Consider the following 13,586-nt stretch of genomic DNA (forward strand, 5'->3'; position numbering starts at 1 on the left):
CGTCTCCAGAACTACAATGGTGAGACGAAAATGTACCCTTCCTAATCCACACCCATCTAACGAGTCCAAAGCGAATGATGGAATAACAATTTATCTGATGGGCTGTTTATATAATTCGCCATTAGCTCCAAAAGTTATTGTAGATATTTTTTTTGAGAGCGAATAGCCAAAAATACATGCTTTTTTTGTGTTCGCATACCTGGTAGTCCATAGAAATGGCCGCCCGGTATGTGCATGTCACTCGGGTTTGCTCTGGCCGGTACCGAGTGCTTCAAATTGTGTCCCGTTACCCAAACTACTTACAGATATGTGTTAGTGGTTTTTGTAACGTTAATCTGCAGCACCCATAAACCATGCTTGGTTATTTCAATAGCTATTGTAGTTGCATTATTAACTATCTGTAAAAGCTAGTTACTTGTCACGGTGTGTCCTCGCCGGTGTAGACTGCAGTCATCAGTGCTAGCTAGGCTAATGCTAACTTATTATGGTTCTCTAAATGTTTCACAAATGTAACTTTAACTATTATCTCTCTCTCTAGTGTGGTTGTAGAGTTGACGTTAGTTATATCCGCCATGTTATCTATATGCCAACAAATCAAAGGTATAGTAAGCTGGCTAGTGTATGTTTTTAACTAGATTTGGGTTGTTTGCGTGCCAAGTTTGACCGTGTAATGTTTGAGAGGTCATTGCTTTCTTTGCTAGTTATTTATGGGGTTTTATTAACTGGGTAAAAAGCAGTTTGCACTGGGTGGAAAGGGATTGCATTCGTTTAGGGACCGAGCTGTCTCTTCGACATGCCTCTTTCAGGCTGATGGTGAAGTCTGCTCAAAACAAGACATGTAGGTTATCACTTCTATACCTGCATTGCTTGCTGTTTGGGGGGGGTTTAGGCTGGGTTTCTGTACAGCACTTTGAGATTTCAGCTGATCTAAGAAGGGCTTTCTAAATACATTTGATTTGATCACGTGGTGTAATGAGTAGAATTCAGTATTTTCACATGCAAAATTGATTGCTTTTGATTAAAATGCATTATTTGTTTTTCCAGTTTGAATGATGGCTCATGTTGCCTTGTTGACGACAACCCGAGCAGTGCAGATTGGTGTTGGATTTGAGTAGTGTGTTCCGGCTTGGCCTGGTAACGTGACAGGTCATAGGCTGGTTAAACCCGGCCATATATGACACTGCCAATGTTAGCGAAATGTTTGTTTTTCAGCGCTCCTGTTGAGGTTTTTGTCTATGTAATGGGAGGAGTGGTATTTCCTACCGTAAAGGCTAACAGTAAGATGGGGGTTGCTAGTTTGACTAGGTTGTGTGTTAATTTGGTGTATCCCTTTTCCTCAGGCCAAGCGCACCAAGAAGGTGGGGATCGTGGGTAAATACGGCACGCGTTACGGCGCGTCGCTCAGGAAGATGGTGAAGAAGATTGAGATCAGCCAGCACGCCAAGTACACCTGCTCCTTCTGTGGCAAGGTACAGTCCACACCTCTACCACATACAGCCAGTATACCTGCTCCTTCTGTGGCAAGGTACAGTCCACACCTCTACCACATACAGCCAGTATACCTGCTCCTTCTGTGGCAAGGTACAGTCCACACTTCTACCACATACAGCCAGTATACCTGCCCCTTCTGTGGCAAGGTACAGTCCACACCTCTACCACATACAGCCAGTATACCTGCTCTTTCTGTGGCAAGGTACAGTCCACACCTCTACCACATACAGCCAGTATACCTGCTCCTTCTGTGGTGAGGTACAGTCCACACCTCTACCACATACAGCCAGTATACCTGCTCCTTCTGTGGCAAGGTACAGTCCACACCTCTACCACATACAGCCAGTACACCTGCTCCTTCTGTGGCGAGGTACAGTCCACACCTCTACCACATACAGCCAGTATACCTGCTCTTTCTGTGGCGAGGTACAGTCCACACCTCTACCACATACAGCCAGTACACCTGCTCCTTCTGTGGCAAGGTACAGTCCACACCTCTACCACATACAGCCAGTATACCTGCTCCTTCTGTGGCAAGGTACAGTCCAGTCCACACCTCTACCACATACAGCCAGTATACCTGTTCCTTCTGTGGCAAGGTACGGTCCACACCTCTACCACATACAGCCAGTATACCTGCTCCTTCTGTGGCAAGGTACGGTCCACACCTCTACCACATACGTGTCAATCTAAGTAACATAATAAAACAATCCCCATGAAACTCTGTCAGTGTAAAATGGAGATGTAGGTTTCCTGTCTCTGTCGGCCTTCCACATCTGTGGTAAAAGGTGACGGCTAGAGCGCTGTTAGTCACACTGAGACAACCCAAATGTATTTATTTATTTACCATAAATCTTTAGCGTCCAACCGGTTTGGCCTACGTAGTAATATAACCACTATAGAAAGACGTTTCTCACCAACACTGTTCTATTTTGCTCTACGGCCCCACAAGTGTCCCAGGACTCGTCTGAAGGTAACCCGTACAAATTAATAGAAGTATGGAGGTAGATTTGGGCCCAAGAAATAAGGGCTTCAATATGTAAAAAAAAAAACAAATCCTGAGCTTTCTTAAATGTTATGTATAGGACACACTTCAAAACCTTATTCAATATTAATCCAATAGTTTTTTTTTTGCGGTTACATAAAGGAGTCCTACATTTGATTGAACGGCTGAATGATCCTTGGTATGACCGTTGTTGGATTCTGGGGTGAACTTTGAACATGGTTATACTGAGAAGTACAGGAACATTAATAACAGACGATCAGTGGAGCCATAATGACGCTTGGGAGGAGCTGAGTGCAGGGAGAACAACCGCATGTAGTAGTAGTATTAGTACTATTAGTGGTAGTACCACTAGTAGTGGTAGTACCGGTAGTAGTGGTACTGGTAGTAGTAGTGGTGGTGGTAGTACTGTTAGTATTAGTAGTACTATTAAGGAGAGAAACTGTTAAGGCTCAGATCACTTCGTTCCCTGCTTAGCAAGAAAGACGCGATGTTTAGAGATACGGAGGAGACTCCACCCAAAGTGGGGTCTGAATACCACCACGGGGGAAGCCGTGTCTGTCTGAATACAGCTGTGTCGACCCTTTGGGAAGAATTAAACTTGGCTAATGCTTTTCTAGTGTTTGTGAGTTATTTACTCTGAAAATTAAACCCTAACGCCACATAAACACCCCCAACGGCTTAGACTGATAGAGGTTAATAACAGTATTGAACTGATGTTACTAACAGTACTTGTGTTTCATCATCAGACTAAGATGAAGAGGAGGGCTGTTGGTATCTGGCACTGTGGGTCCTGCATGAAGACTGTTGCTGGAGGTGCCTGGACATACAAGTAAGTAGCTCTGTGTTTCTGGACTGTGGGTGGGGTGCCTTCTCCATCTATCCCCTGCTCTTATGGAAACAGGACGTTTCAGTACAACTTTACATTTTTTTACATTTCAGTCATTTTAGCAGACGCTCTTATCCAGAGCGACTTACAGTAGTGAATGCATACATTTCATTTCATGCATCCTTTTTTTTTTGTACCGTGGGAATCGAACCCACAATCCGGGCGTTGCAAACACCATGCTCTACCAACTGAGCCACAGGGAAGGCTACTTTATAAATGCGACAATTTGTTCTTTTGACATGGTATCTTTTTCTGTCGGTAAAATTATTTGTGAGAAAAGGCCGTTTGCCAAATGTTGATTTCATAACCATCATATCGACGTAAACTTGGAGTCACGCGACGATATGGTGTGTGGTCCTCCCACTACGACACGGGAAAGCAGGCAGTTTATTAGATGATATGGTGTGTGGTCCTCCCACTACGACACGGGAAAGCAGGCAGTTTATTAGATAATATGGTGTGTGGTCCTCCCACTACGACACGGGAAAGCAGGCAGTTTATTAGATGATATGGTGTGTGGTCCTCCCACTACGACACGGGAAAGCAGGCCGTTTATTAGATGATATGGTGTGTGGTCCTCCCACTACGACACGGGAAAGCAGGCAGTTTATTAGATGATATGGTGTGTGGTCCTCCCACTATGACATGGGAAAGCAGGCCGTTTATTAGATGATATGGTGTGTGGTCCTCCCACTACGACACGGGAAAGCAGGCAGTTTATTAGATGATATGGTGTGTGGTCCTCCCACTACGACACGGGAAAGCAGGCAGTTTATTAGATGATATGGTGTGTGGTCCTCCCACTACGACACGGGAAAGCAGGCAGTTTATTAGATGATATGGTGTGTGGTCCTCCCACTACGACACGGGAAAGCAGGCAGTTTATTAGATGATATGGTGTGTGGTCCTCCCACTACGACACGGGAAAGCAGGCAGTTTATTAGATGATATGGTGTGTGGTCCTCCCACTACGACACGGGAAAGCAGGCAGTTTATTAGATGATATGGTGTGTGGTCCTCGACACGGGAAAGCAGGCAGTTTATTAGATGATATGGTGTGTGGTCCTCCCACTACGACACGGGAAAGCAGGCAGTTTATTAGGCTACAGATGAATTAAGTTAAGATGAACTTCACAGGTGAAAGGTCATGAACTTAATGCTCCTTTTCCTTATTCTGGTAAAATGATGATCCATGCTTGACTGTCATTTGACAGATACAAATATTGAGTCTATCGATAATAATGTCATGTAGACTCGCCTACCTGCACTGTATCTGCCTGCTCTTGGCCGGAATAAGCTATTTTAACACAAGTTTTAGTAATAAAATAAAACCCCGCGATGGAAACACTTTAGATATTTATTCGGTACGTGTGCACTACGTCATCACATGCTGATTTTGCTCCACAACAAGTCTGATTGGTTCTTTATGTGGATTCTAGAATATGCGCATGTGAGGTGGTTTTTCCCTCCAGACTGGAATTAGCTGGTAGCATCTCTGGTATAGTGATGGTTTTTCCCTCCAGACTGGAATTAGCTGGTAGCATCTCTGGTATAGTGATGGTTCTTCCCTCCAGACTGGAATTAGCTGGTAGCATCTCTGGTATAGTGGTGGTTCTTCCCTCCAGACTGGAATTAGCTGGTAGCATCTCTGGTATGATGGGTCTTCCCTCCAGGCTGGAATTAGCTGGTAGCATCTCTGGTATAGTGGTGGTTCTTCCCTCCAGACTGGAATTAGCTGGTAGCATCTCTGGTATGATCTGTCCTGTGTGGAAACACTGGTGTTACAGCATGGCTGGAACTAAAGCCTGCACCATCAGTATCAGAGTAATGCTACTTTCATTCATTGTTGGAGATGCCCATGTCTGAAAACATTCATCTTCAGAGTTGTAAATATATTGACAGCTTCATGTACCTTGACTTTTCCTTGTTCAGAGGGTTGAAACATTCGTCCTGTTTGCAATAAAGTAATACTGCAAAGAATTCAACTTTTTGCCCAGAATACAAAGTGCTCTGTTTGAGGCACTGAGTACCTCTCCATATTTACAAGCATTGTACTGGCTGCATCATGTTATGAGTATTCTTGTAATTTGAGTTTCAGGTTATAAACTAAGCACAGGCAAAATCCTAGAGGAAGAAGTCACCTTTCAGCAGGACAATGACCTAAAAGACAAGGTCAAATCTACACCGGTTGCTATTGGCAACTGGTTTACCAGGCGCAGGTTAAGCCTTATCCAGGACTAAAAGCACTTTAATGGAGATTCTTCATGTAAAGGGCTTCTTAGTTCAGGACTAGACTTAACCTGTATCTGGGGAAACAGAGTTTAGTATGTTTCCACTGTATGTGCTAAACCATTGTTCCGTCTCTGTAAGATATCATTGTTCCTCTGTTCCAGCACGACGTCTGCAGTCACAGTGAAGTCGGCCATCAGGAGACTGAAGGAGCTGAAAGACCAGTAGACTGTTATGTACAGTTTGACCTGGACGCTGTGTCGAACATCTACCACAATAAAAATCAGTCTGGAGCAGAACACCGGAGTCTATTTGTACTACTTGTGTTGCTGTTAGTACAGCCCTGTGTGTTGCGTGCCACCTTAGCTGAGTGTCTGAATGTTACTTGGCGCTGATGTTTAACTCCTACAGTCCCACTGTAAAGGCAGTGAGTTTTGGACTTCTAGACCCTTTTAAAAAATATTGTTTGAGCTCCAAACTTCTGGGTTATTCCATTGGTTTTCATTTTTTTTCTGTATGACTAACAAGCTCTTAAAAGCTATGAGATGCTGATCCAATCGAATGCAGTGGAACCATTACAGAAAAGAACGTGGTAAAACACTTTATTGTGAAGCTAAATTTCAGGGCTGGACATGCATATAAAAGAGTGATAAATTGATGGGGTCTGACTGATGGGTTACAGTGCATTTGGAAAGTATTCAGACCTCTTTAACACATTTTGTTACGTTAAAGCCTTATTTTAAAATGAATTAAATAGTTTTTCCCCCTCAATCGACACACTACCCCATAATGACAAAGAAAAGCTTTTAGACATTTTTTTAAATAAAAAGAAAACTGATCACCTTTTACATAAGTATTCAGACCCTTTACTCAGTTCTTTGTTGAAGCAGCTTTGGCAGCAATTACAGTCTTGGGTATGAACCTACAAGCTTGGCACACCTGTATTTGGGGAGTTCAGAATAAAATGTTATTGGTCACATGTGTTTAGCAGATGTTCCTAGCTCCAACCCTGCAGTAATATCTAGCTCCAACCCTGCAGTAATATCTAGCTCCAACCCTGCAGTAATATCTAGCTCCAACCCTGCGGTAATATCTAGCTCCGACCCTGCGGTAATATCTAGCTCCGACCCTGCAGTAATATCTAGCTCCGACCCTGCAGTAATATCTAGCTCCGACCCTGCAGTAATATCTAGCTCCCGCCCTCTAGCTCCAACCCTGCAGTAATATCCACAAATCTAAGTAAAGCAATGGAATTGAGAACACTCCCAGAGCCCTCACCTCCTCCCTGTAGGTTGTCTCGTCGTTGGTAATCAGGCCTACTACTGTTGTCGTCTGCAAACTTGATGATTGAGTTGGAGGTGTGCATGGCCACGCAGTCATGGGGGAACAGTGAGTACAGGAGAGGGCTGAGAACGCACCCTTGTGGGGTCCCAGTGTTGAGGATCAGCGGGGTGGAGATGTTGTTTCCTACCTTCACCACCTGGGGGCGGCCCGTCAGAAAGTCCAGGGCCCAGTTGCACAGGGTGGGGTTCAGACCCAGGGTGTTGAATGCTGAGCTATAGGCAACGAACAGTGTTCTTACATTTTATTTAACCTTTATTTTAACTAGGAAAGTCAGTTAAGAACAAATTCTTATTTTCAAATTTCAAATTCTTTATTTGCTGGTTACTGGCCCAACGCTCTAACCACTAGGCTACCTGCTGGTTACTGGTCCAACGCTCTAACCACTAGGCTACCTGCTGGTTACTGGCCCAACCCTCTAACCGCTTGGCTACCTGCCGACCAAACAGGTATTCATCTAGTCCAGATAGGATAGGGCAGTGCGATGGCGATTGCAGTAAGCAAATTGAAGTGGGTCTAGGGTGTCAGGTAAGGTAGAGGTGATATGATCCTTGACTAGTCTCTCAAAGCACTTCATGATGACAGAAGTGAGTGCTACGGGAAAGCAGTCACTTAGTTCAGTTACCTTAGCTTTCTTGGGAACAGGAACAATGGTGGCCATCTTGAAGCATGTGGGGACAGCAGATTGGGATAGGGAGAGATTGAATATGTCAGTAAACACACCAGCCAGCTGGTCTGCGCATGCTCTGAGGACGCGGCTAGAGATGCCGTCTGGGCCGGCAGCCTTGCGAGGGTTAACATGCTTAAATGTCTTATGTCGGCTACTGAAGAGGAAAGCCCACAGTCCTTGGTAGCGAGCCGTATTACTGACTGACTGGTTCTCAGGGGTCTGATGTGACTGACTGACTGGTTCTCAGGGGTCTGATGTGCCTGACTGACTGGTTCTCAGGGGTCAGATGTGCCTGACTGACTGGTTCTCAGGGGTCAGATGTGACTGACTGACTGGTTCTCAGGGGTCTGATATTACTGACTGACTGGTGTGATCTGACTGACTGGTTCTCAGGGGTCTGATATTACTGACTGACTGGTGTGATCTGACTGACTGGTTCTCAGGGGGTCTGATGTTACTGACTGGTTCTCAGGGGTCTGATGTTACTGACTGACTGGTTCTCAGGGGTGTGATGTTACTGACTGACTGGTTCTCAGGGGTCTGATGTTACTGACTGACTGGTTCTCAGGGGTCTGTTACTGACTGGTTCTCAGGGGTCTGATGTGACTGACTGGTTCTCGGGTCTGATATTACTGACTGACTGGTGTGATCTGACTGACTGGTTCTCAGGGGTCTGATATTACTGACTGACTGGTTCTCAGGGGTGTGATGTCACTGACTGACTGGTTCTCAGGGGTCTGATCTGACTGACTGACTGGTGTGATGTCACTGACTGGTTCTCAGGGGTCTGATGTTACTGACTGACTGGTTCTCAGGGGTCATGTTACTGACTGGTTCTCAGGGGGTGTGATGTTACTGACTGACTGGTTCTCAGGGTGTGATGTTACTGACTGACTGGTTCTCAGGGGTCTGATGTGACTGACTGACTGGTGTGATGTGACTGACTGGTTCTCAGGGGTCTGATGTGACTGACTGGTTCTCAGGGGTCTGATGTTACTGACTGACTGGTTCTCAGGGGTCTGTTACTGACTGGTTCTCATGGGGTGTGATGTCCATAGAGGGTTGGAGTAAATGCTCAGCTATTTCTAGATTAATGTGCAACACATGCTGCTCTCAACCCTAGTCCAATGTGCTGGTTAGTTGCTGCTTACTTTTACATTTTAGTCATTTAGCAGACGCTCTTATCCAGAGCGACTTACAGTAGTGAATGCATACATTTCATTTTCATTTCATGCATTTAAAAAATATATATTTATAGTACTGGCCCCCCGTGGGAATCGAACCCACAACCCTGGTGTTGCTCACACCATGCTGGCGTTGCAAACACCATGCTCTACCAAATGAGCCACAGTTGCTTGGCTTGTGCTTATCTCAGTAGAGGCACAAGGAAAGCCTCGAGGCTGAACTGTAGGGAAGTTCATTATCACATCTTCTAGGATCTAGATAGTTTATGGGGTGTGTTGTAACTGAATTAGTGAAGGGTCGTTCTCTTGTAGGTGAACGTTAAAAGCCGTCTCGCATATCAGAAGAGCCGAATCTATTCATACAAATATTTTTTTTAATTAAGATATGAATAATCAAAAGATTTAAATGAATCGAATTAACTAATTCAAAGAACGAAAAAAGATATAAAATAATATAGGCCTAAATGCTCAAGTCACACACATTTGTTCTGACTGTCTGCTCAGACTAACAGCCTCACCTGTTGTTCCTGTCAATCAGACACAACAGTATGAACCAAAGAAGCGTGAGGGAGGGCCGAGCCAACTCACTCACCGTCACACACTTAGCAGCCGAGGAGAGAGAGGAAGGACAGCTGTGAAAACAACAGCTGGAAAATGAGTCGGAAGCACAGTAGCATTTGGATGCATTTTAATAATGTAGACAACGATAGAGCCCAGTGTAGAATCTGGATGCATTTTAATAATGTAGACAACGTTAGAGCCCAGTGTAGAATCTGGATACATTTTAATAATGTAGACAACGATAGAGCCCAGTGTAGAATCTGGATGCATTTTAATAATGTAGACAATGTTAGAGCCCAGTGTAGAATCTGGATGCATTTTAATAATGTAGACAACGATAGAGCCCAGTGTAGAATCTGGATGCCATTTAATAATGTAGACAATGTTAGAGCCCAGTGTAGAATCTGGATGCATTTTAATAATGTAGACAACGATAGAGCCCAGTGTAGAATCTGGATGCATTTTAATAATGTAGACAACGTTAGAGCCCAGTGTAGAATCTGGATGCCATTTAATAATGTAGACAATGTTAGAGCCCAGTGTAGAATCTGGATGCATTTTAATAATGTAGACAACGATAGAGCCCAGTGTAGAATCTGGATGCATTTTAATAATGTAGACAACGATAGAGCCCAGTGTAGAATCTGGATGCATTTTAATAATGTAGACAACGATAGAGCCCAGTGTAGAATCTGGATGCATTTTAATAATGTAGACAACGTTAGAGCCCAGTGTAGAATCTGCCAAAACAACATCTCATATAAAGCCGGTTTTACACACAACCTAAACCGGCAGATGGGAACTGTGCACCCAACTGTGAAGCTGTAGCGGAGCTTCCAGAAACTAGTGGACCTGCTATTGATAGTGGTGGAGACAGCACCTCCACACGTGGAGATGTATCCACTCAGTCCAGTAGACCTGCTAGAGATAGTGGTGGAGATGTATCCACTCAGTCCAGTAGACCTACTAGTGGTGGAGATGTATCCACTCAGTCCAGTAGACCTGCTAGAGATAGTGGTGGAGATGTATCCACTCAGTCCAGTAGACCTACTAGTGGTGGAGATGTATCCACTCAGTCCAGTAGACCTGCTAGTGATAGTGGTGCAGTCAGCACCTCCACACGTGGAGATGTATCCACTCAGTCCAGTAGACCTGCTAGTGATAGTGGTGCAGTCAGCACCTCCACACGTGGAGATGTATCCACTCAGTCCAGTAGACCTGCTAGAGATAGTGGTGCAGTCAGCACCTCCACACGTGCAGATGTATCCACTCAGTCCAGTCGACCTGCTAGTGGTGGAGATGTATCCACTCAGTCCAGTCGACCTGCTAGTGGTGGAGATGTATCCACTCAGTCCAGTCGACCTGCTAGTGGTGGAGATGTATCCACTCAGTCCAGTCGACCTGCTAGTGGTGGAGATGTATCCACTCAGTCCAGTCGACCTGCTAGTGGTGGAGATGTATCCACTCAGTCCAGTCGACCTGCTAGTGGTGGAGATGTATCCACTCAGTCCAGTCGACCTGCTAGTGGTGGAGATGTATCCACTCAGTCCAGTAGACCTACTCCGCGACCCACAACAACTCAGTCTTCTATGAACCAGTTTATGCCAAAGTCTATGTCTGTATCAAAACAAGGCCAAATTGATATTGCATCGGCTAAAATGACTGCCACCGATTTCCAGCCATTTGATGGTGGAGGACAGAAGTTTTAGAAATTATAGCAATAGTCTAAATCCAATGTATACAATTCCAAGCAGGAAAACCCCTTTCAAAATCACTTATTCCACAACTGTACGAGAGCACACAGGATTCAGTGTGGTTAAGTCCAGAAAGCTACTGCAGTTTGCCTTACCACTGACTGCTGGACATCGAGGGTAACCACTTCTTACAGGTCGGTTACATGTCACTTCATTGAAGATTTTTCTATGTCTAGCTGTCTACTGGACTGCTTTGAGTTCAGCGACAGACACACCTCAGAGAACTTGGCAGAGGAACTGTTGAGAGTGGCCAGAGAATGGCAAGTAGATGGAAAAGTGGTCTGTTGTGTGCAGCTAACATCACGACAATGCAGCTAACATCACGACAATGCAGCTAACACAATGCTGCAAACATAACCCTGACAATGCTGCTAACATAACCCTGACAATGCTGCTAGCATAACCCTGACAATGCTGCTAACATAACCCTGACAATGCTGCTAACATAACCATGACAATGCTGCTAACATAACCATGACAATGCTGCTAACATAACCATGACCATGAACATTTTAAAATGGACCCATCATCCATGTCTTGCCCACATAATCAACCTGATTGTAAAAGATGCTCTGAAGGTGATGAAGCCCACTGTGGACAAAGTGAAAGCAGCTGTGGAATACTTCCACAGGAGCACAGTAGGTGCTGAAAAACTAAAGTCTACACAACGCCAGATGGGGATGCCTGAGCTGAGGCCTAAACAAGACTGCACTACAAGGTGGAATTCAACATTTTATATGTTGAAGTGGTTTCTTGAGTCAAAGGACGCCATTATCTCTACCCTGGCCTTTGTCTATGCACCTGTTGATGCTCTGACCCAAGAGGAATGGGAGGTGGTGGAGGAGGTGTCCTGGAACCCTTTGAGCAGGTCACCGTGGAGATCAGTGGAGAGAGGTACAGTAAGCAGTTATTACTACATCATTATCTGGAACCCTTTGAGCAGGTCACCGTGGAGATCAGTGGAGAGAGGTACAGTAAGCAGTTATTACTACATCATTATCTGGAACCCTTTGAGCAGGTCACTATGGAGATCAGTGGAGAGGTACAGTAAGCAGTTATTACTACATCATTATCTGGAACCCTTTGAGCAGGTCACTATGGAGATCAGTGGAGAGAGGTACAGGTAAGCAGTTATTACTACCTCATTAGTTAATCCAGTATTATGTATATGAGCAGTAGATGAGAATGTAGTATCAGCAGACAAAACATGAACTAATAAGTTACTCTTCTCTCTGTTCAGCTATGTAACAGCCTCAAAAATGATACTCCTGTGTAAGGATCTGCAGCGAATCACAGCCAGAGAGAAGCAAATGTAACCACAGGACATGTGACAGAGTTGATGGACACCCTATGTTCATCAATGGACATAAAGTTCCACAGAATGGAATATAATCACGTGCTATCAGAAACCGCTGGACTTCACCCCAGGTTTAAGAAGTTAGCCTTCAGTGATGCCAGAGCGATTGATGAGGCTCTTCACAGAATAACCTCAACACGGAACTAACCACTACAATAAGTTGCACGAGCGGCATGGGCGTCAGTAAAGACAGATCCCGGACGAGCCCCCACTTATGTTATGAATCCCTTTGGCCCTGCAGTCTGGGGGGGTGGAAACGAGACCCGGAACATAACTCATGCAAATTATACCAGTGAAAAGGAACAGTGAGAACAAAAACCACAGACAACATAAATCTACCGTCAAACACTAATGGTTTATTTTAAAACACATGGTAAAGGGGTGTGGGAAGAAGGGCTGAGCTGGACCCAATGAAAGAAACAATCCAAAAACAACTGACTGGGTTTTTAAATCAAGGGAAAGGGGCTGTGATTGGTTGAGGGAAAAGGAACAGGTGTCTTCTGATTGGGGACTGATTGGGGAGTGATGATTGTCACCTGTGAGGAGCAGAAGGAGAGAAAATAAATACACTCACAGGATACACACTCAGGATACCTGTATCCGTAACAGTATTCATTTTGAATGGTTAGATTTATATGCACTTTGTTTATATACATGAAAAAGTTATACTTTAAATGCACATGTGTAATAGCGTTCTTCTTTTTATTTTTTTTACTTTTATTTCAATATGTGGGATGCTGCAGTTTTGCAAATTATATATCTTTCTTTGATATGGTGAAATATTCTATTATGCTGTTCAGATTGTATTTGTTTTGAATGGTTATATTTATATGCACTTTGTTTATATACATCAAAAAGTTATACTTTAAATCCACATATTTAATAGCATTATTTTTCATAACAAATCAGTGCATTCTTAAATACATTGTGGTTAAGGTAGAGTATGATTTCATTTAATAATTTAATTAGAATTGTTTTAAAACCAATCATAGTCAAACTATCACAAACTGTTTGACTTGAAAAAATACAAAACATCTTTTTTTTTAAAGAGCCGTTTGGGAGCCAAAAGAACCGCGTCTATGAACAGAACCGGAAAGCCCATCACTA

At 44.1% G+C, this 13,586-nt stretch overlaps 1 protein-coding gene across 1 annotated transcript; it reads left to right on the plus strand.

Moving 5' to 3' along the window:
* rpl37a (ribosomal protein L37a) lies at nt 1-6,425 on the plus strand. The gene is made up of 4 exons (NM_001141609.1): nt 1-19; nt 1,341-1,469; nt 3,244-3,326; nt 5,777-6,425. Exons 1-4 carry the CDS (start codon nt 17-19, stop codon nt 5,838-5,840), a joined length of 279 nt encoding a protein of 92 aa, NP_001135081.1. The 5' UTR covers nt 1-16; the 3' UTR covers nt 5,841-6,425.
* The last annotated feature ends 7,161 nt before the right edge of the window (nt 6,426-13,586 follow it).

The sequence above is a fragment of the Salmo salar genome, chromosome 14 (assembly GCF_965601325.2).
Source record: "Salmo salar chromosome 14, fSalSal1, whole genome shotgun sequence".
In the NCBI taxonomy this organism is placed as follows: Eukaryota; Metazoa; Chordata; class Actinopteri; order Salmoniformes; family Salmonidae; genus Salmo; species Salmo salar.